This window comes from Kryptolebias marmoratus, linkage group LG1 (assembly GCF_001649575.2).
Source record: "Kryptolebias marmoratus isolate JLee-2015 linkage group LG1, ASM164957v2, whole genome shotgun sequence".
In the NCBI taxonomy this organism is placed as follows: Eukaryota; Metazoa; Chordata; class Actinopteri; order Cyprinodontiformes; family Rivulidae; genus Kryptolebias; species Kryptolebias marmoratus.
In genome coordinates, this window is record NC_051430.1 from 31,658,538 (window position 1) to 31,681,637 (window position 23,100).

Genomic DNA, 23,100 nt, shown 5'->3' on the forward strand with positions numbered 1-23,100 from the left:
TAAGAAAATCTCCCACAACCCTGAAGACCTTAAAGAATAAATGAGTTATTAGGAAAAGAAAGATGCCGTCACCTCAGCAGACCTGTCAAACCCAGCGCCTTCAGTGAAGCACGGTGGGGGCAGCATCATGATGTGAAAAGCAGTCCTTGTTAATCTGATTGTTGTTTTCAAATTTTTTTGTTCGACAGCGTTATTTAAACAGACATGTTTAAATAAACTCGTTAAAAGAATCAACATTTCATCTCGAAGAACAAATTAAATGTTCCTGTTTTCCTTCTTGATCAAATGTTTGCAAAAAGAAAAATAATTTAGAGACGAGTTCTTCCAACAGGAGTGATTATATGACTGGGAACCTGTCTGATCTGCAGCAAAACCAGGAGAACCAACAGAACCAGGAGAACCAACAGAACCAGGAGAACAAAGAACCAGGAGAACCAACAGAACCAACAGACCCAACAGAACCAGGAGAAACAACAGAACCAGGAGAAACAACAGAACCAGGAGAAACAACAGAACCAGCAGAACCAGGAGAAACAACAGAACCAGAAGAACCAACTGAACCAGAAGAACCAGGCTGGCGGCTCAGTTTGTTCTAATTAACAGAACGTTTCACATCAAACATCTTGTTCTGTTAATTTTAACACTTCTCAGAGTGCAGAAACACATTATTATATCAAACATTATTATAATCTTAAATATTTATAATAACAATAAATTAATGACAATAATTTTCTGTTTTCCTTAATTTTGTTGTTTACAGGCGAAACAACAATTTAACTAATTTCCACAAATGTCATTTTGATGCCAATTTCTTAAGATATTTTTCAGAAAACATGATAATGTCCTTAAAATGAAACAATAAATGTAATTTAATGTAATTATGGGATTATTTCCTGTTTGAATTTTAATCTTTAATCTGGATTCACATGAAAGTGAATCTTTGCTGCCCTCTAGCGGCCAAACAGGTTCATTAATGCTGCCTTTACGGAGCCACAGAAAAGACGGAAACCTAACTTTCTTCAGTTTTCCAAGCACGTAGGCTGGTAAATAACACTTAGTGTCTGTGAGTTTGTTATAAACCTGCATTTAATAGTCCTCAGGATTTGTCTGGTCCCTTTTTTGTGTGTTAAATTATGTTTTTTAACTGAAGCTTCCGCGCCTCTCATTAAAGTCGCTCCTCGGCTCGTGTTGTCGGATTTCCCACAGACCTGAACGCAGCACGGGGACAGGCTGCCTTACATTGTTAATTTGAGGGCTGGAACAGCAGCGTTTTGTCTTCCGTCAGCCGAACCTGGGTCCCAGTCGAACCTGGGTCACAGCAGCCCGTCAAACACATGAAAGCTGGGCTCCGTTCGGCAGCGGGACCTCCACCGGCGAACCGTGAGCTTCTTCTTCTTCTGTTTCAGACAATTCGTCCGGTTTTAGGGTCAGGGGCGGCGGTAAAAACACAGGTCGGTGTTTCTCACCGCCTGCGGGGGGAAATAACGTTAAACTGGGAGCAGACGGGGGCTCGGGACTTCGTTCGGTCCGGTACCGGGCCCGGACACTTGTCCAGGTCTGCGGGGCTCCCGTCAGGCTCAGGTGTTGGCTGCAGGGCTCAGGTGCAGGATGAAGACAGGTGAGCGCTGAGGGGAACATCGTGACGTCGCTCCGCGGAGCTGCAGCTTCGTCTCCTGGGCTCCTTTTGTTGATCGAACCGCCCACATTCCCTCAGCAAACCTGCTCTCAGAACCACGAACCGGGCCGCGAACCGGACCGCTCTCACACACATTCGGTCCTTTCCCCGCAGGGTTCGGAAGCCCTGGCATGAGGCGGACCGGCGGCCGCAGCCCTGCCCGGACCGGAGGCTGCTGGTAGGGATGATTCGGGCGTGAGGAGCCGGGGGTTCGGATCAGAGAAGCCACGGGACCGGGGAGGTTCGGCAACATGACGGGGTTCAGCCCGGACAATGTGGAAGACTTCTATGAGCTGGGAGACGAGCTGGGCAGGTGAGTTGGTTCCGAACTTCCTGTTTTCACCATCATGGCTGAAAGTTGAACAGAACCTGTCTGTTCGGTTCGGTTCGGTTCGGTTCGGTTCGGTTAGTGACTTCATTTCATGTGCAGCTTTGTTATATGTGTGCAGAGTGTCGGGTTCTGTTGAGTTCTGTCGGTTTATGTCAGGTTCTGTGGGGGTCTGTCAATTTCTGTGGGGTTCTGTCAGGTTCTGTGGGGGTCTGTCAGGTTCTGTCGGGTTCTGTGTCATGAAGCAGCAGCTCGGGAGGATTCAGCTTCACTTTGAGATCGCCCGCCGCTGAGGGCACCTGTCTGTCTGTCAGTAAAATATCTGATCGGTGGGCGGGTTACACAGAACCTACCAGGAAGTAAACATTGGATGATTAATGTTTGGAGCCAGACTGATTCAAGATGGCCGCCACAGCTAATCAACAATAGCCAGCATAAAAACCTCTTTAACCGGTTTCAGACGCTGAGGTAAAGTTGGGTGTGGTAGTAGCTGAGAGTCCTCCTCTGAGGCGTTCCTTCAGGGGACGGTTTGGACAGGTGAGGACCTGAGGGGGACAGTCCAGTGGAAGCTGAGGGACGTTTGGTTCTCAGGTGATAATCTGAGTCTGACCCACCTGTTGGTCTCAGCTCACCTGTTTCACACCTGCTGCTCTGTGAGGGGAGCTGAGGCTGCGGGGGTCTCACCTGTCCAGGTGTCTCACTGCTCCGGGTGTCTCCCCTCTCCGGGTGTCTCCCCTCTCCGGGTGTCTCCCCTGTCCGGGTGTCTCCCCTGTCCGGGTGTCTCCCCTGTCCGGGTGTCTCCCCTGTCCAGGTGTCTCCCCTGTCCAGGTGTCTCCAGTAACCTTATTCAGGCTGAGGAGCAGATTAGGGCTCTGGTCATAGATTCCCTTCAGGCTTCAGTCGTACAGAAACCTTTAGGTCCAGGAACAGATCTGCTCTCTGTCAGTAAAATATCCCCTCAGATGTCCAGGAACAGATCTGCTCTCTGTCAGTAAAATATCCCCTCAGATGTCCAGGAACAGATCTGCTCTCTGTCAGTAAAATATCCTCTCAGATGTCCAGGAACAGATCTGCTCTCTGTCAGTAAAATATCCCCTCAGTGAGCCCCTCCTGCTGTCTGTCTGCAGGAGATGGAACTCAGAAAGAAGATCTCTGTCGTCACATGAGCTTCAATAATCGGTTCTTTCCAAACCAGCGAGTTTCACAGAAAACGAGAAGCTTCTGATTCAAAAAGCAGAAATGATTCCGTTCGTTCTCAGCTGGACGGGGTTCTGGAAGAACCAGAGCTGGTTCTTCTGTGAAGGCTGGAGAACTCTGACTGGACTCCAGAACGGGCCGTGGCTGCAGCGCTGATCCTGGCGCTGATCCTGGCGCTGATCCTGACTCTGATCCTGGCCGGTCCGGATCGCCGTGAAGCCAAACATCTGAGCTTCATCAGAATCAGAGCAGAGGTCAGACCTTCAGACTGAAGGTTCTCCTGCGTGTTCTCCACAGCAGATCTCCTGACCCTTCCCATGATGCTCCTGGGTTTTCTCTGCAGAGCTGGACGCCGTGTGTGACTTTTGGATCTCCATCCGTTCCGTTTGTCTGTGTTGAAGGAAACTCTGATAGTGTCACAGCTTCACGCCTCAGCTCAGAAGCTTCTGTGTCTCAGAGGACCTTCTACCTGAAGGGCTGATGAGGTGTGTGTGGAACAGCGGAGCTTCACAGCAGTTCTCTGTAAATGTTCACGGCTCATTCTCAGATGGTTTTGGTTTTGGAGTCTCAGTAATCATGACAGCTAGTTTTCTTTAAATACTTTCTGATGATTGTGCATTTAAAATATGTGAACGATGGGTTCCGTGTGTGTGTGTGTGTGTGTCTGCGGTGGGTTCATTTCATGTGAAATGAGGCTGTCCTGCCAGGCGTGCGCTGTCCAGATATATTCTTATATTTCATACAAGCTGTTAACTTAATTTCAGCAGAGGTTCACAAACTTTCCAGCTTCCAACTCTGAGATAAAACTGTCAGCCAGCCCAAATATTACGTTTACATCAAGTCTTCAGACTTCTCTAATAACCATATCAAGCAACAGTTATACTTTCATCACTTTATAACAACTGGATTTATTCTATGTAACAAGTAAGATGAAAATAGGCCAATGGCAAGCTTTTAAATTTTAATTCTTTCCAGTAAAGCAGGATCCAAACGATCAGATGAAGCTGAGGCTGGTTTTGGTTCCTCCCCTGCAAAGATGGATTTCTATGAACATAAAATAGGATTATATGCACAACATCCCCATGGGTTTGATTTTAAATGGCAGTGTAAGTGTGTGTGTGTGTGAGGCAGTCCGCAGGCTGTAAAAATAAACCTTCAGAATCGTCCCAACAACACTGCTGAGCTCAGTCCCTCTGCAGACGCTGACCTACATTCAGCCGTCCCCTGCCTCCATCCCTGGGTGGGGGGCAGTCCGGGGGCAGTCTGGGGACTGATGAGGGGTCCCCCCCCCCTCTGACTTTAAGGCTTTTCCTTTGCAGGGATTTATTCATCAGACTGATTTAATAAAACACGTTAGACTGTTTCATATTTAATTTTATTTAACCAGGAAATCCCCGGTCAAGGTGGCACACCATGACAAAATTACAAGCTAAAAATAAAAACGATCATTAACATATGTAAACAAAATCAAACCCATAAAACAAGTCCAAAGTCCAGCTTCAGGATAGCAGCTTCACTCTTCAGTTCCAGACTTTATCTGAGCTGTTCCTATAGAGAGAAAAGCTTTACGGTTTAGTTTGGACTGAAGATGTTTCAGGACCGAGGAACAGAACCAGGAAGAAATCCTGAGAACTTTAGAAAGGATTCGGCTGGAGAACGGGAGAAAGCAGCGTATAAATGTCCTTTAAAAATGTTCTCCTGACTAATAAATGAAGACAGGCCCTGTTTTAATTTAAAACAACAACAGAAGCTCAATCCAACCTTCAGCTTTTTTACTAAACGCTCCTCATGCTCTCATCCACCTCAAAGCCCAGAGATTGGGAGGATGAGGTGATGTGGATCACTCCATGTTCTGTGGATCTGTTGGTGTTCTGCGGTTCCACTGAGACGTTCCAGTCTTCGGTCAGCTTCCAGGACAGACTGGACGTCCTCGAGGGACATCAATTTCTTTCTGTTACTCTCGGCAATCAGAGGATATCTGGATTTTTGCCAACTGTGTTAGCAGATCAACGGCAAGGATTTCAGTGTGTATGTGTGAGGGTGTGTGTGTGTGCATGTCTGTGGTGTTATATGAGACACTTTGTGGTTGATTCACAGAGATGATTGACCACCAAGGACTGTAATGAAACTGAGGCATTCAACACGTCTCTGAAAGTCGTTCAGATTCAGAGACTTTTAGGAAGAATGATCTTCATCATGTTCATCATCCTCTCTGCTGAGGAGCTGGAGCTGTCAGTCCTGCTGGTTTGTCTGTTGGCTGAAGGTGAAGAACAGGTTCTGATGATCAGGTTCTGATGATCGGGTTCTGATGAACAGGTTCTGATGAACAGTTCAGGAAGTGTTTGGTTTTGGTGGAGGTCTGTGCTCCTGGCTGCTCGTTCACGTCAGCTGTTGGTGAAAGAAACTTCCTGTTGGATTCATGTTTGGGGACCAAACTGTTTTAAATGTTATGTTTTATCATATTTACATTTTTTATATTGTATATATTGTGGTTTGTGTTTTTAGACGTGTAGACCTTTTTATCTTTTATTCTTTGGGCTCATGTTTTACAGCAGTCAGCTTGTTGATCTCTGCATGTTGGGAAATGTTCTTCTGTGTATTAGAATTGGATTTTAAACATTTAGTTTGTTTCCGGCTGAGTTCTTGTTGTTTTCAGATGTCTGATAGATTCACATTGTTTTCCTTCTGTTTGATGGGAAACTTGTTAAATTCATCCAAATTAATACAACAGGAATCTGCCACCTGGTTCTGAAACCTGATGTTTTCATGTTTTTCTGCTTTGATTTGATGACAAAGAAGAAAACTGACAGAATATCTCAGAAAGGTTTGAGTGGAAGTGAGTAAAGAGTCATGATTTTTTTATTTGAGTGTCACAAACCTACAGAACCAGTTTGCAGCAGAAACCTGCTGAGTTTCTGCAGACGGATCAGGGCCCTGCGTGAAAAAACAAACAAACCGTAAAGCTCCAGCTCCAGCAGCTGCTGCAGCTCCAGCAGCTCCAGCAGCTGCAGCAGCTCCAGCAGCTCCAGCAGCTCCAGCAGCTGCAGTAGCTCCAGCAGCTCCAGCAGCTCCAGCAGCTCCAGCAGCTGCAGTAGCTCCAGCAGCTCCAGCAGCTGCAGCAGCTCCAGCAGCTCCAGCAGCTGCAGTAGCTCCAGCAGCTCCAGCAGCTGCAGCAGCTCCAGCAGCTCCAGCAGCTCCAGCAGCTGCAGTAGCTCCAGCAGCTCCAGCAGCTCCAGCAGCTGCAGTAGCTCCAGCAGCTCCAGCAGCTGCAGCAGCTCCAGCAGCTCCAGCAGCTGCAGCAGCTCCAGCAGCTGCAGCAGCTCCAGCAGCTCCAGCAGCTCCAGCAGCTGCAGTAGCTCCAGCAGCTCCAGCAGCTCCAGCAGCTCCAGCAGCTGCAGTAGCTCCAGCAGCTCCAGCAGCTGCAGCAGCTCCAGCAGCTCCAGCAGCTGCAGAACCCTGCACAGTTCTCTGATCTTACTTTACAGTCCAACATCTGGATGCTGCTGGCATCTTTTGTTTTCTAACATCAGGATTGGACTGAACGATATGTGTCAGTTTAAAGTTCTGTAGAGGTTCCAGATGTGTGAAATGGGATATATTTGATAACAGCGTGGATTTTAGCTTTAAAGCAGGATGTGGTTTCTTTGCCTGCCTCAGTTTGTGAGGGTTGCTGTGTCGTCTGAAGTGATTCTGCTGAGGTGTCGCAGCAACGCAGCCAAACAGAAGCAGAAAAATCCTCCTGGCTGATTATTTTGGTCTCTTTAGACTCCGTGATGTCAGAGGATCGTGGTTGTTGCAGATCATAAAGACTCTGAAGATGGTAACAGAAACCTTTCACCTTTCTTTCTCCTGAATCACAGCGTTTCTTTTGTTCGTCGGGCCTTAAATCAGTGGAGCTGGGGGAGCTAAATGACATTCCTCTGACAGGTTGAATGGCTTTTTCTCTGCAGTTACAAGCTGAGGGCAAACACTGCCAGCCTCTCATTTAGTCTTCTGTCAGGGATGTTGTTTAAAGCTGCAGCTCTCCGCCTCAGAGAGGAAAAGGTTTTCACACCTGTAGGATAAACAAACCTTAAATGATGAAGGTTTTCCACATCAGTCTGATTACTTCATGCTGGGCTCTCCGTCTGTTTTCTTTTTAGACATGCTAACGCTAAGGATGGCCAGAAACACTCTTTGAAATTGTCTGTAATTATTTTATTTATTTTGAATATTGAACTTTATGTGTTTCATGTCGTCACAGTCCTGCAGCTGAAACCCTCTAATGAACCAGAGGCTTCAGGGGCAGAGACATGTGCTGCTGCTAATCCTGCTAACTGAGGAGCTTTATGTTCACCGGCCCAGTGGATCAGTGATTCTGAGCTCACCCACAATCATAGTTTCCACTTTATCATCCTTTCAGAAGAAACTACGATGGTGTAACAGATGCTGGGATCTGTTCTTTGTTTGGGGGGGTCAGGTGGTAGGTGTTGTTCTTTAAAAGCACAGTTAGTAAACACTCAGGTCCCGGTGTTCGACCTTTAGTAAAGGTGGTCGTGGTGCTTTCATCCGCTCATTTCAGCTGGACTTCACATGTTTGGACATGGTCGCCTTCTCCCAGCTGAGCCTCGCTGAGTGACGGTGAACAGCTGCAGGCAGATGTTTCATCTGTTTCTAAAACATACAACCTCAAAGATGTTTCAAAGCTAGTTTGAATTAATTTTAGATTTTCTCTGATCCACACAGGGTCAGAATTATACATACAGACTCAGACGTATACATGAATGAATCTGACCTTTATGCTCATGATGATTGGACATTTCTGCCCGACTCAGTCGTTCTGGACCATCAGGACCATCTGGTCCATCTGGATCCAGGTGACATATTTGGTGATCTGTAGAGGCAGCTGCAGTACTGTTACCTTTTATTATCAGTAAAATATAAATTTATAAGGCGTGGATGAAGACTTCTGCACAATAATCTGTAAGACTGGACATAAAGATCTTCATCATGGAAGAACTGCAGCTCTGATGTCTTTAAGAACCTGTAGATGTTGATAGTTTGACACCCAGGATCGCTCTCTGCCTTCCTCCAACCAGCTCTGCTTCCACTGCTTGCGCTCCGAGTCCTGTTGCCACGGCAACCCTTCCGCTGTACACAATGGCACCACGGTTGCATAACGTTGTTCTGCCGGTGCCGCTCGTGGCCCGCAGTACCGCTGAGTGGGCCAGGAGTACTCCACGCCGGCCTCCCACACACGGCGCTCCGTGCTGCTGATGAAAAGCTCTGCCTCTCCGGGGAAGCTTTCACACAGAGTCACCGTGACCCTGCAGAACCCTGCAGAACCCTGCAGAACCCCGCTGAACCCTGCAGAACCACACAGTTTCAGCTCATTTTCAGCTCAGCTTCAGCTCCGTTTTAGCTCAGTTTCTGCTCAGTTGCAGTTTCAGCTCAGTTTCAACTTATTTTTAGCTCGGTTTCAGCTAATTTTGAGCTCAGTTTCAGCTCAGTTTCAGCTAATTTTCAGCTTAGTTTCAGCTCATTTTGAGCTCAGTTTCAGTCCAGTTTCAGCTCAGTTTCAGGTCATTTTTAGCTCAGCTTCAGCTCAGTTTCAGCTCAGTTTCAGCCCACCTTCAGTCCAGTTTCAGCCCAGTTTCAGCTTCTTCAGCAGTCGTTCGGCGCTCTGCCTTCAGTCTGTTTTAGCAGGAAATCCTAACATCTTTAGTTTTCAGGTGAATTAACCCTTTCAGCTGCGATCATCTGTTGACGGAGCACGCAGCTTGTTTTTAATGAAATAAGAATCTGTCAGCAGTCTGTAGTTTCTGTTCTGTTTTTATCTGCTCGGTCTTCTCTTCGTGTCATTTCCTTTGACAAACAAACACCCAGAACGTGTCAGAAGTGGAGGAACGCCTCAGTTTCACAGGAAACTCGCTCTCTGGGACTTTATTCTTCCCCTCTGAGCCAAAGACAATTTAATTAAGTAGAGAAGCATGGCTGTAATTAAAGTGACCTCGCACATTTAAAGGAGAACAACACAAAAAGGACAGACTGAAAGTTCCTGTGTTTTTATGAGACGTGGACGAAAACGAAGCTCGACCCAAATTCTCCCAGCGCTGTATTGTTGTGGAAAAATTGTTCCTGTCACTGTGTAATTATTTCTAACGATTTGAAAGAACTTTCTGAAAATCAGCTCTGAGGAACTGGAATAATAAGATTTAATTTTCACAGTTTGACTTTTCTCCGTTTTTCAAGTGGTATCAAATATTTATCAGTGTTTGTGAAAGCGCGCTCTCTGACTTCTGTCAGGATTGATTTTTCTGTGCTCTCCGGTCAGATGATGAACTAATGGACTTTCTGGCATCGCTTCGTGTCTAAATACTGATTAAAGTGAGTAAACACTGTGCATCTGTTTAACACGGGAACGAATAAAAACCTTTAACGTATTTTAACAGCTGATTGTTGTTGGACCGTCCTAACAGAAAGTGCAGAGAACTAAATGTTTCTCTCAGACGTGTCGATCTGTTCCTGTTTCAGTTGGCAGATTAGATCATAAAACTGTCATTTTAATTAGAATAATTCAGTTTTATAAAACCTACCAATGGTTCTTGCTCTGCCAGGGAATCTGATGACTGAACCAGCAGCCAGTCACGGGTCGGCACAGTCGCACCTTTGTCCCAGAGAGAAATCAGACTCGTAGCAGATGACAGCACTGCTCTTTTATCTGACTGTTACATTATCCCCCTCTGAAATGGAGAGCTGTATTTATTTACATGAAATGTCATTCAGTCAGCTCCACAAAGTAAACCATGGTGTCATTTTATCAGACAGCGGCTAATTACTGAGATTATGACTCACACATACAAACGGAAACATGACTTTGTTAAATCAAGGCGGCGTTCTTTACGTTGATGGTAGAGATTAGAGAGGCCTACGGTATTGCTCTTCAGGTCCTGAGCTGCTTCTGTTAGAGACTGAGGCTGAAGTGGGAGAAAACCCAGGAGTTCTCAGCTGCCGTCTCTCTGAACTGAGCCGTGTAACCACAGTTTGAGCTGCCAGTTTTTGAAGATCGAGGCTTATTTTCATGTTCATGTTCCACATTAGCAGCATGCATTCATGCAGTGACATGGTCAGGACCTTCTGAAGTTCAGACAGAAGCTGATGTATGTTTATCAACCCTTAGGAGAACCTGTACACCTGAAACCAATCCACAGGAGAACATTCTCCCTTAAACCCTGGGTCGAGGCCTACAGGTTCTCCCAGCTGCTGCAGTAATAAATCCTCCAGCTGTTAAACGTCTGAGCAGAATCTCCAGGTGTTCCTCTGTCACACCTTTACGGATTGTTCTGCACTGGCTTCCTGTTCAGTCCATCGCTCAGTTCTTGGTTCTTTTCCATCCCAGAACCCTGAGGTTCTCTGAGCAGAGCTGGGTTCTGAGATATATTTACATGTTGGAACATTTTTCTGTTCAACCTTAAAACCTGCAGTGATAATCAGCTGTTTGATGCTCTGGATGTCCTGCACGGCCTCCTCAGAGGTGCGTGGTGGTGTTGTTGTTGTGTGTTTATCTTCAGATGTATTCCCTGATGACTCCCAAAGCTCTTCTGCAGCTCTTTAGCACCAACACAATCGTTCCTCTGCAGACGTCCAGTCTGAGCAGCAGCTTCGGCCTCGACCTGAAGGTCATCCAGCAGCCGGACCTTTCACTCAGAGGAGAAGTCTTCTTCTGTCCTCTGTTCAGACCCAGAAACGTGTCTGATCCTGGCTGCTAAAACACCCAGATATTGAACAGTTCAGTGTCTGAAGGTAAACATCCATCACATGGTCCTGAACCTTCAGGTAGAAGTAAGAAAAATAATTCATTCTCTTTCTCAGTGTAAATAATTTGAATATTTACCTCCTGGTGTTTCCTTCCTCAGTCCCTTCAGTCATCATTCATTGATCCTTTTAGAACTTATTGCTGGTGTAAAATATTGATCCTGTAGCTGCTGATTTCTTTTTCCTTTGAGGAATTTTTGTATTTTTATCTTCTGTAAATAAAGTTTAATTTGATTTCAGTTAGCAGCCCTAAAAACCTTTCAGACCAGACCTGAACCCCGGGTCTGAAGAATCTGCTGTTCTGCCTCTGAGCCCGGGCAGAGGTAGTCACAGAGCTGAGTTGGTGGGTCATTGTGAGGTGTGGGGGGGGCGGAGCCTGCAGCACGATGCTGCTGTCACTCTGGTTAATAATGGCGGCTTCACAGACGAGTCCCTCAACTGTCTTCATAAACCAGCTTGTATGATTTTAACATTTTGAAATGTGAATGCTGTTTGACTTGTACATTTGTTTGTTTTTAATTTATTGTTCCGGTCAGTGTCTGCAGCATGAATGATGCATAGTTTTTCTTGTTCCAACGAAGTTTAAATCAGTAAAATCAGCTTCAGCGTGCCTGAGCTGCTGCTCTGCTCTCGGTCTGCTTGTTTACATGTAAACTGACTGGGAACAAGTTTCCAGCTCGTCATCACTCAGTTTCACTGTACAGGCCTTCCTGCAGAGGGTAAACCTGTAACCTCAGCTGATGGCTTTGGTCCTGCTGCACCGTAGATCCAGTAAATCTGTTCGTGAACCCATCTGTAAGCAGCTGCATGGAGTAAAACAGGACGACGTCACACACCCTGCAGCTCTCTGTTGGCTCTTGTCCTCCCATCCCCCCTCCCGGGCCTTTACAGAAACAAGTCGGCTGAAAGTGGGAAGCCTTGTCTGTGTTTGGAGAGCAACAAAAGGAGCCGAGCAACCTGATCCTTCAGAATATCACAGGTTACGCACCGCAGAGGGTCGAGAGGGGGGGAGCTGCTTCTGTTTGTCAGTGACTCCCAGGAAGGGTTTTATTATTTCTACATCGTCTCTGTGCTGATTCAGCAGCTGTTGTGTAAGTCTGAGCTCTGTGTGCTCATCCTGGAGGAGGGCAGGGATTTCCTCACAAACCTCCACTGGTGAAGAAACACCCCGAGTCAGTCCTGAGGTCAGTCCTGAGACTGAGATGCCCTGGGTCAGTCCTGAGACTGAGATGCCCTGGGTCAGTCCTGAGACTGAGATGCCCTGGGTCAGTCCTGAGACTGAGATGCCCTGGGTCAGTCCTGAGACTGAGATGCCCTGGGTCAGTCCTGAGACTGAGATGCCCTGGGTCAGTCCTGAGACTGAGATGCCCTGGGTCAGTCCTGAGACTGAGATGCCCTGGGTCAGTCCTGAGACTGAGATGCCCTGGGTCAGTCCTGAGACTGAGATGCCCTGGGTCAGTCCTGAGACTGAGATGCCCTGGGTCAGTCCTGAGACTGAGATGCCCTGGGTCAGTCCTGAGACTGAGATGCCCTGGGTCAGTCCTGAGACTGAGATGCCCTGGGTCAGTCCTGAGACTGAGATGCCCTGGGTCAGTCCTGAGACTGAGATGCCCTGGGTCAGTCCTGAGACTGAGATGCCCTGGGTCAGTCCTGAGACTGAGATGCCCTGGGTCAGTCCTGAGACTGAGATGCCCTGGGTCAGTCCTGAGACTGAGATGCCCTGGGTCAGTCCTGAGACTGAGATGCCCTGGGTCAGTCCTGAGACTGAGATGCCCTGGGTCAGTCCTGAGACTGAGATGCCCTGGGTCAGTCCTGAGACTGAGATGCCCTGGGTCAGTCCTGAGACTGAGATGCCCTGGGTCAGTCCTGAGACTGAGATGCCCTGGGTCAGTCCTGAGACTGAGATGCCCTGGGTCAGTCCTGAGACTGAGATGCCCTGGGTCAGTCCTGAGACTGAGATGCCCCGGGTCAGTCCTGAGACTGAGATGCCCCGGGTCAGTCCTGAGACTGAGATGCCCCGGGTCAGTCCCGAGACTGAGATGCCCCGAGTCAGTCCTGAGGCAGTCCTGAGACTGAGACGCCCCAAGTCAGTCCTGAGACAGACCTGAGGCAGCCCGGGTCAGTCTTGAGGCAGTCCTGAGACTGAGACGCCCCAAGTCAGTCCTGAGACAGACCTGAGGCAGCCCGGGTCAGTCCTGAGTCAGTCCTGAGACTGAGGCGCCCCGCGTCACAAAACAGTTCAGTAAAATGGCAGCTGTTCATAAATCACAGGCGTTAGCTTTCAGAAATGCAGCGAGCATCGAGGAACCAGCAGAAGCGTGGAGCAGAACCCGTTCACTGAGTGACGGACGTCTGCCTCGTATCGTTTGCAGAACATGACCAATAAACTTCCCATCAGAACTTCCTGCTGCTCACGGGTTCAAGATGTTTGCCTGAGGCTTACTTTTCAGTCTGTTTCTGTCTGCCTCTCAGGGAGCGGCAGACATGGGTGTGTTGTTGCCACGGTGACCGTAGATCCACAGTCCATACATCAAAATGTCAGCAGCTGCGTTGACACCCTTTTCAAACGTTTTCAAAATAAAAGTTGTGTCTTAATGTTTGTGTGGAGAGGAGCTGAAGGAGAATGAGGGTTTGGACCTCACCCTGTCGGCGTTAACTCCCGAACCAACTGTAATTATTGTTGCAGCGCTCTTCTCTTACCCAACCTCCATGAAGAAACCTGACCCAGCTGCTCAAACAGGAGGCTGGAATAAAATCAGAAGCGTTATGTAATCCGCACTAAAAGGCAGGGAATGGAAGGTATAGATATTATTAGTCTTATTATTGGATATAAAGCGATTCTAAAAGCGGACGCAGGAATCTGGTTGTAAATTAGATTAAATTTGTTGCTTCAGGTTTCATTTGATTATTTCTCAGACAGACCAGGAACATTTACTGAAAACCAAAGTAGTTTTTTTCTCATTTTCTTCTGCCAAGAGCTTTTCATCACAGTGATGATTTCTGAGTTGGGTTGGTGCGGCCCGTTCTAACCCGGATCAGTTTGGTGTGAATAAAGAGAGAAACTGAATAAAGTTACAAAAGACTCAGGATGTCCTCAGAACAGCACAGATGGTGTCAAATATGGTCAGAACTTTCTTTTTCAGCCTCGATTTAAAGGGATGGCTCAGCTCTCCTGAAGTGGGTTCTGTGGAAACGTGGAAACTGTTATGAACAGTTAATCTTACCTGTTGTAGGTGGCTCTGTGAACGACCTCCGTCTGGAGGGACCGATGAGCTAATGGCTAGTCTGAGTACTGCTGGTGACTGAAAACAGGATGTTTGTCCACCAGACAGATTGTACTGAAACAGATTATTATTTAAAGATGTGTCGTCTTCAGCCTCATGTTCATCAGGTGTGTGTGTGTGTGCTGTTAACGAACCTCTCCTATCTGTCCTGTGGAGGATCAGATCACAATGGGCTGAGTCCAGACTGAATGTGGGTGGACGTGTTATTAGCATGAGAAAGCCTTCATCCTCAGCTCCCTCGTCCTCCTCACATTGTCTGCCTCGTGTCTCGGGACAAGTCACTTCCTTAAAGAGCCATCGCTCCTTTCAGCTCCACTTTCATTCAGTTTCTCACCCAGTAGCTGCTCCTTTAGGTGAATTCAGGCCTTTAAGGGACAGATTATAAATGAGTTTGTCCTGCAGCACATTCAGAGTCTCATCTTATTGGTCACTCTGCAGCTTATGCTCATTATTAGCAGTGAATTTTAAAACTATATTAGAAGATGTTAAAACAATGTGCAGAACTAACAGGAATAGTTTCTGTGGAACTGAAGCCTTGATTGATTTATAAAGAAATCCGGTTTTTAGATGCTCATTATTTTAAAAACATTTCAGTTCAACCTGATCATTTTAACTGGAACCAGTGATGAACTCCTGAACGGGTCAGAACCAGCGGTGATGAGCCGCCTCCATCTTCTGTTTCCTGGAAACTTCAGGTTTTATTTGAAGCATTAAAACCTGTTTCTGCTTCTGCTGTGAGCAGAAAGCTGATGGTGTGACTTCTGACTCAGCGTTCACACACATATAGATTATTTTTAAACCATTAACTCCGGAGGGGTGCAGGAAGATTGGGTTCCATGGTCTGGGTTCTGCTGATTGGTGGAACAGCTGGTTTGGGTCAGAACAGGGAGATGTTTGGGGGGATTTTTCCATCGTGATGTTTTTCGTCTGAATCTTGTATTTATACTAACACGCCCTGTCGAGAAAGAGTTAGCTAAGGTGCTTCCTGATAGCCGTGGGCCTCCGGTCTCTGCAGAACCATAGGGCTCAGATGTCGGTCCAGATGATCGGATTCTAACAGATGAAGCTTCTTCCCGATTCGCCGCTCTGTTAGAAGCTGTGAGAATGTTGCTGCAGGATGGGAGGACGGAGACAGACGCTCTCCTCCCCCCTCTGTGGGCGTTCGGTACACTAAGTGCTTCATGATTGCCGGGGGCCGAGAGGCGGCGCAGTCAGCGGAGGCGTCAGCGGGCCTCGGCCAAGTGTCCTGGTTGTTCTGGTGGAGTGACTGTGAAGTCGGCGTTCTGCTGTTCCGTCCAACAGGAACGCTGTGAGGCAGGAGTACTTCCTGTTGTTCCTTCCAAATGTCTGCAGCTCCACCACGTTTGGATCAGTCAAACCGTTGGGTTGAGCTGCGAGAACACTGAGGTTCTGAGAGGTTCTGAAGCCTGCTGACGGCGTAGATCAGCGGTCCCAAAAGTTCGGGTCAAGTAAGAGACCCCAGGTGATCTTCAGGAGTCCAATTAACAATCAACAGGTTGCTTTTGGAATATTGCCACAATAATTACTCTAACAATGGACACAATAATCAGAAAGTTGTAGAAACGGTTTGAATCGTCATCATGGCCTCATTTAAAGGAGTTCTTAGTAAAGTTTGCAACTTTAAATCAGTCATATTTTGGTCCCAAGCCTCTGCAGCTGCTTGGTTTGTGATTCTGAAGCTGAAAGGTTTGGAACCTGCTGGTGTGGATGAACCTGTCCGGGTCCAACACCTGAGCAGGTGAGATCGGGACCAATCAGGACCTGGACTCATTTAAACCCAATCTGCTTTTATAAATGTGTGTCTGATGGTGTTTTATCTTGTTTATTGACTTTTAAAAAGGATTGCGTTCTAAAACTTGAAGAAATGATTCATTTATTAAAAGAATATTTAATAATAAAACAAATACAGATATTTGTTTCATGGCTCCAACGTTAGTTTTAAAAACTCAACCCAGCAATAATTACTGACTTCCTTTAACTCTAAACCTATACATGAGTTGTTTTATGGTGAATTTATTTAACATTTGTGTTAAGTGATTTGTAAATAGATTGTGAGTGAAGGAAGAAAAGTGAGGCTGTGTCGTCTGATCTCTGATCAGTTTGAGACGGACTGATGGTGAAGATAAAAACAGGTGATTTTCCTGTTTTCTGTGTCAGAAACACAGATTTCAATCAGAGGCATCAACCCTGTTTCTGCTCAAGACTTTTACTGCCTCACACCTGTGTGTGTGTGTGTGTGTGTGTGTGTGAGTTATCAGATAGAAAGTGTGTGAGTTCGTTTCCTGTTTCCTCCTCAAAAAAATCTGTCAGGAAGTTTCAGGTTTTATTATTCTTCACATTTTTGTTCTGTTTTGTTTGTAAAACTTTTCAATTTCTAAATAATTATATTTCATTTTTAAAACAAAGCTGTCTGTTGATTGAAGTGATGAACTTGCTGCTGGATTTCTCGGCGTCTCTGAGCTGACTCTAACTGAAATCCTCTGGTTTCTCGTCGGCAGCGGCCAGTTCGCCGTGGTCAGGAGATGTCGCCACCGGAGCACCAGCGTGGAGTTCGCCGCCAAATTCATCAAGAAGCGACGCAGCAAGTCGAGTCGGCGCGGCGTGACGAGGGAGGACATCGAGCGTGAAGTGAACATCCTGAAGGAGATCCAGCACCCCAACATCATCATGCTGCACGAAGTGTTCGAGAACAAGGCCGAAGTCATCCTCATCCTGGAGCTGTGAGTGGATTTCTGTCTTCTCAGCTCCTTCTCACTTCTATCTGTGTGCCAGGACTGGAAGGAACACGTCTTCATGCTGCTGGTGTAAAATTCTGTCAGGAAAGTGTGAAGAATGAGGGGAAAATGTAAAAACCTGCAGCAGTCAGCTGCAGACTGAGAGGAAGGCAGCAGTTTATGAATCTGAGGAAGGTTTCTGCACTCAAAAATAAAAACGTAAAAAGTCTTTCGGAGGATTTAGTTTCAGTTTGTTCTGTTTGAGCTGAGCTTGTAGAGAGAAGGAAGGAGACACACTCAGATTCTACACCTGACTCAGGAGAAGGTCAGTAATGTTTGGACTCGTCTGTTTAAGGGTTTCGAGACATTTCCTGCTGTCAGGGTGACGTCCACATCAGAACCAGAACCGGGTTCTGTTGGGTTAAAACACCCTGAAAAGCCTTCCTCACGAAAGTAATGTTGCTCAGTTTCTTCTTGTCCAGATTCACAGTAAAGTTGTGGAACAGAAACGTGCCCGACCTGTTTAACCGGCCCACATGGAGCTTCAAACACTCTGAGATCACCTCTGTTTGCTCCACACTTCCTCAGAAAGGTTGTCTCTGAGCGCAGGACGCAAACTGTCTCAATCCCTGGGTCACCTTACCGCCACCTGCAGCAGGGACCAGATCTCCTCACTGACACCAAACTCAGGCTGCGTTTGTAGAAGACTCTGAGCTTCCTGCTCAGGTCCTCCAGTCCTGGGGGTTCTGCACAGGTCTGAGGACAGCCGGTCTCCAGGTCTGAGGACCGAGCCGGTCTCCAGGTCTGAGGACCGAGCTGGTCTCCAGGTCTGTGGACCCAGCTCTTCTCCAGATCTGAGGACAGCTCGTCTCTAGGTCTGAGGACCGAGCTGGTCTCCAGGTCTGAGGACCGAGCCGGTCTCCAGGTCTGAGGACCGAGCCGGTCTCCAGATCTGAGGACAGCTCGTCTCCAGGTCTGAGGACCCAGCTGGTCTCCAGGTCTGAGGACCCAGCTGGTCTCCAGGTCTGAGGACCCAGCTGGTCTCCAGGTCTGAGGACCCAGCTGGTCTCCAGGTCTGAGGATATTATAAATAAAGACTCATTTTCCAGAACGTCGTTTTTCACCAACGTGTTTCCTTGGACTGAACAGCTGTAAAAACAGGCTGGGAACGCTGCAGTTGGGGTTTAGTTTCTGTTTAGATTTTTATGAGGCAGCAGGATGGACAACATTTCTAACCTGGTTACCTGGTCTTACCTGGTTACCTGGTCTTACCTGGTCTGGATGTTTTTTAACGCAACTGATTTTCTTCTTTGGACTCTGGTCACTTTTCATACAGGAAATGCATCAAAATGTCATTTTGATTTCTATTTTATTGTTGGAATATAAAACCAAACAGTAGTTTATTTTTTCTCTAATACTGAGAGTAACAGTATTACTGACTTGGATCTTGTTTTATTAGCCCTCATTCTTCAGTATAAACGTGGCTCTGCTCTCACTGCTGCTGTCAGGACTAAGGAGCAGGAATAATCTGAAGTCAGGACTGAAGAGCAGGAATAATCTGAAGTCAGGAATAATCTGATGAGTTTAACTTGATCAGGATGTCAGATCTGTTAATCTGATCGCTCTGCTCCTCTCTCTGCTCTGCAGGGTTGCTGGCGGTGAACTCTTTGACTTCCTGGCAGAAAAAGAGTCTCTGAGCGAAGAGGAGGCCACTCAGTTCCTGAAACAGATCCTGGATGGAGTTCTGTACCTTCACTCCAAACAGATCGCTCACTTCGACCTGAAGGTACGGCTGAAGGAAAGGTGGTCAACATCTGGCATCAGGAAGCAGAAGCTCTGAAAGTCTGCAGGTTTCTGCTTTCATGACCAGCGACTGTTGTTGTTGTTGTTGTTGTTGTTTGCAGCCGGAGAACATCATGCTGCTGAACCGCTCAGTGCCTCACCCTCGCATTAAGATCATCGACTTCGGATTGGCCCACAAGATCGATTTCAGCAACGATTTCAAAAACATTTTTGGAACTCCAGAGTTTGTGGGTCAGTTTGAACGATTGTCTGTTTTTTTTTCTTTGTTTGTTTAGCAGATATGAGCGAGTTCCTGTAGTGGGTTGACCTTGTGTGTAGGTTGTGTAGTGTGTGTGGTGTGTGTAGTTTGTTGACCTGAACCAGCAGAACTTCCTGTTTCCTGTCCTCAGCTCCAGAGGTGGTGAACTACGAGCCTTTAGGCCTGGAGTCGGACATGTGGTGAGTTACAGATGTTGTTTGAACATCTGCTGCAGACTAATGAGAAATAAAACCTGGGTTCAGTTTAATGACTTTTCCTTCTGTGTGTATCCAGGAGTATCGGAGTGATAACCTACATCCTGTAAGCAACTCACACATCCTCACATCTTCAATCGGTGAAAACTCGTCTCTTGCCTCAGATTTATTTTTTCTTACAGTCTGAGCGTGACTCTGACTGTTGGATGACCTTTGACCTCTGGTTAACTCGACATGTTGGTTAAAATCTAACATCCTGACTGATCTGCAGGATCCAGTTTGTTTACAGAACCAATTATTCAGCTGAACTCTTATCGCCCACCACTAAAGGTGAAATCCTGGAAGGATTTTAGTGTTGGTGGAACGTCTGCGCCAACCAGATTGAAGATGGCCGCCACAGCTAACTGAAACATGTCCGTGTGTGGTAGTAGCTGAGAGTCGTTAACAACACCTTCTCTGTGCTCGTGTGTCAGAAACAGGATTTTATTTTTGCCTCAGGACTCGTGCATGTCCTGCATGCAGGATGTGTGTTCCTGCTGTCAGCCCACACAAGCATCAGCTCTGGAAATAGACGGATCCCTGCAGGTTCTGGAACAGAGCTCCGGTTCTGGAGGGGATGAACCCGTCGGTGCTCTGCTGGCTTTCTTTAAACGCTCTGACCTGCAGCCCCCCCGAGTCCTAGCCGACTCGTTAATGAGCCGTTTGTGACTCGGAGGAGTTGGAAAGCCTCCGTTCTCTGGGATGATTTCTGTCCTCCACCTCCACCTGAACCTGGAGCCGTCCAGCTGCCTCCATGAAGCGGAGCTGGATTTATGTCTCCAAATTCAAACCTGACCTCGTTTCCTTCAAATGTTTGCAGATTTTTAACTTGAACTGATTTTAAATTTGATCGAGTCACAAAAGAAAACCCTCATTGTTTGGAGATTCCCACTTTTCTTTCCTGTCTGAGCTGATTTTGAAGCTTATTGTTCACGTTTTCCTCCTTCCTGCAGTCTGAGCGGCGCCTCTCCCTTCCTGGGGGACAACAAGCAGGAGACGCTGGCCAACGTGTCGGCCGTCGATTACACGTTCGACGAGGAGTTCTTCAGCAACACCAGCGTTCTGGCCAAAGACTTCATCTCAAGACTCCTGGTCAAAGACCCAAAGTATGTCGTCTGCAAAGAGAACCTCACTTTGGTTCATTAGGTTTTTAGGAGAGAAATCTTTCTCGTCTCAAAGAATCAAAACAGGGACAAAATGATCTCCAGGTTTTCAGGTTGTGTCCAGTTTCTGTGGAAATAATGGACTGAGATCTGATCCAAGCCCAGATCTCAGTCCACGGTTTCTGTCTGAACACTTGGAGGATGATTTGTCCTCAGCCTTTCTGCTGCTGGTTCAGCGTTTTATCTGCTTCCTGTGCTCAGACCAAAATAAGTCAGATGGTTTTAGGATGTTTTTCTACCAGAGTCTTCTCCTGAAACTAAGATGTTTTTAAAGCATCGATGCAACATCAGATTAAACTTATTATACTTCTTTCAAGGAGAGTCTGTGGTGAAAACCATCTGCAGAAATCAGGTTTAACAAAAAAGTTTCTTTTTCTAAAGCTCCATCTGAAGGTTTCCCTTCATTTCTGTCCGAACCAAACTTCCTTCATCGTCCAGTAAATTAAAACGAAGAGTTGGATTAGCACGTCTTCATGTTCTTGTTTACTGCAGCGCTCCTCGTTTGTCCCGTTGGCTGAAGATGAGGAGAAGGTCTGAGAGAATCTGAATGGTTTCAGGTTCTTCTGTTCTAAGAGACATTCCAAACAACAGCTGCCGTGTTGCTCGGTGAAATGTCCTCTGGCTCCAGGTCCCGAAATTGTCCCGACTGTCTCCGTCCCTCGTTAGAGTTGCTCTGGAAACGACTCAATGGACGAAGCTGCCATCGAGACCCTTCTTTTGGTTTTAATGAGTTCCTTTTGTTTCGGCGCGATGAAGCGAGAATCGGAGGGTTAAATGAAGGCCTGAGTGGAGGTGATGTTTGTCAGACAGGTCGGCTTAGAAGAGAGATGCTTAACAGACTTTATAAACTTTAACTTCTGTGGCTTTAAGGACGAGGTTTTAATGATTAACATCAGCAGCTGGTTGGACAATCGAAGCAGGAAGTTAAAGTTTAAAATCCTGACAAACACTCATCCTGTCATCCCTCCAGCTGGACAGTTAGAAACATTAATTAATTCATTATTTCTCTCCAACACGTACAAATACTACACAAACTGAAGCTTCCTTCAGAAATGAAAGCAGTTTTGTTTCAGTTCTGAATTTAAAGTATCTTTAAGAAAAGCTGGACCTGCTTTTAAAGAGTTCAGCTGAACTCCAGCTAATGAAGAAACCACCAATAAGAATTTAATTTAAAAAGGAAAAAATATTGTTTAAATTAAATTAAGGTGGTACAAAAACTACAAACCAGTAAATGTTCATCTCTAAAGTAAAGAAATTGGTTTTAAACTTGAATGTGACAGAAGAAGAACCTCCAGCTGAAGGTTTTGGTTCTGATAGTAAATGTTAAGACCTTCAGATATTTAGAATAAGTTCAGATGTTTTTATTTCTCTGTTTAAGTCTGAGACTCGGATCATTTCTGCTGTTTGAATCCTTCATTCAGCTCAGTTTTCAGATGTATTTATGTTTAAAATTAGTGTTTATCAGGGAAATAATCAGAGGTGTTTCTGTTGTTAAAACAACTGGAGCTGTTAGTTTTATATATTTTTAAATAATTCCGTCAGTCAGGACGCGGTGAGCTCAGTGATTTCCCTCCGACGGGTTTTTTACATTTTTATAAAACCATGAATGATCTTCTGCTCATGTTTCTGGTGTTAAATCCACAACGAGAAACTGAAAGTCTGTTCGTTCTTCTTCTGCAGAAAGAGAATGACGATCCAGGACACCCTGCAGCACCCCTGGATCAAGGTGGGATCACCCTGGGACACGTTTCTTTCTTCCTGTCGGTGAAATAAGACGGCTCACGTTGTTTGTTTGTTTGTTTGTGAAACCAGCCCAAAGACACCCAGCAGGCGCTGAGCAGGAAGGAGTCGGCCGTCAACATGGAGAAGTTCAAGAAGTTTGCAGCTCGAAGGAAATGGAAGGTAAGACTGTTTATCTTCCTAATGTGAGCTGAGATGTCCTCGTGATGTCTCCTCCTCCTCCTCCTTCTCCTCCTCCTGCGTCTCCTCTTCCATCACCTCCTCCGCCAGACTAGTCTGAGTGCAGCTAAGACAGAAGTGGGTTGCTGCGTCTGAAAACAATTTTAATTCTGAAAGTTTCACAGGAATTCATGAAAAAATGTTTTCTAAACATTTACTCTGAACACCTAAAGACCCAAAGATCTAAAGACCTGAGCTCCTGAGGTTATCGACCCATCGCAGGAGAGGTTTTCTAAAACGGTTCAGGTCAGCAGGTTACTCAGGCTGATCTGAGACTCTGGGTGGAAGTAGAGCAGAAAATCGGTTTAAAAGTCCACATGTGTGAGTTCTGACGGGCCTGCTAACCTGAGTCGACATGAACTCCCTCCAGTTGTCCTCATTCCTTCTTCCTTTCTGCAGCAATCCGTCCGGCTCATCTCTTTATGCAACCGGCTGTCGCGCTCCTTCCTGTCCCGGAGCAACATCAGCGTGGCTCGCAGCGACGATACGCTGGTAAGACCTGATCTCTGCGGTGGATGGATGAGTGGGTGGATGGATGGATGGATGGATGAGTGGGTGAATGAATGGATGGATGGATGCATGCATGTATGGATGGATGGATGAGTGGGTGGGTGGATGGATGAATGAGTGGGTGGGTGGGTGGATGGATGGATGAATGAGTGGGTGGGTG

General features: G+C 46.5%; 1 protein-coding gene across 1 annotated transcript in view; it reads left to right on the top strand.

Moving 5' to 3' along the window:
* Positions 1–1,226: 1,226 nt before the first annotated feature.
* dapk1 (death-associated protein kinase 1) overlaps positions 1,227–23,100 on the top strand; it is a 40,593-nt gene continuing 18,719 nt past the window's right edge. Inside the window, exons 1-11 of the mRNA XM_017433127.3 lie at positions 1,227–1,380; positions 1,790–1,988; positions 16,798–17,019; positions 18,661–18,799; positions 18,918–19,047; positions 19,206–19,254; positions 19,349–19,375; positions 20,262–20,414; positions 22,152–22,197; positions 22,284–22,373; positions 22,830–22,922. Of these exons, the coding sequence (XP_017288616.1) occupies positions 1,927–1,988; positions 16,798–17,019; positions 18,661–18,799; positions 18,918–19,047; positions 19,206–19,254; positions 19,349–19,375; positions 20,262–20,414; positions 22,152–22,197; positions 22,284–22,373; positions 22,830–22,922 (1,011 nt within the window). The 5' untranslated portion in view covers positions 1,227–1,380; positions 1,790–1,926. The remainder of the gene's footprint in view (positions 1,381–1,789; positions 1,989–16,797; positions 17,020–18,660; positions 18,800–18,917; positions 19,048–19,205; positions 19,255–19,348; positions 19,376–20,261; positions 20,415–22,151; positions 22,198–22,283; positions 22,374–22,829; positions 22,923–23,100) is intronic.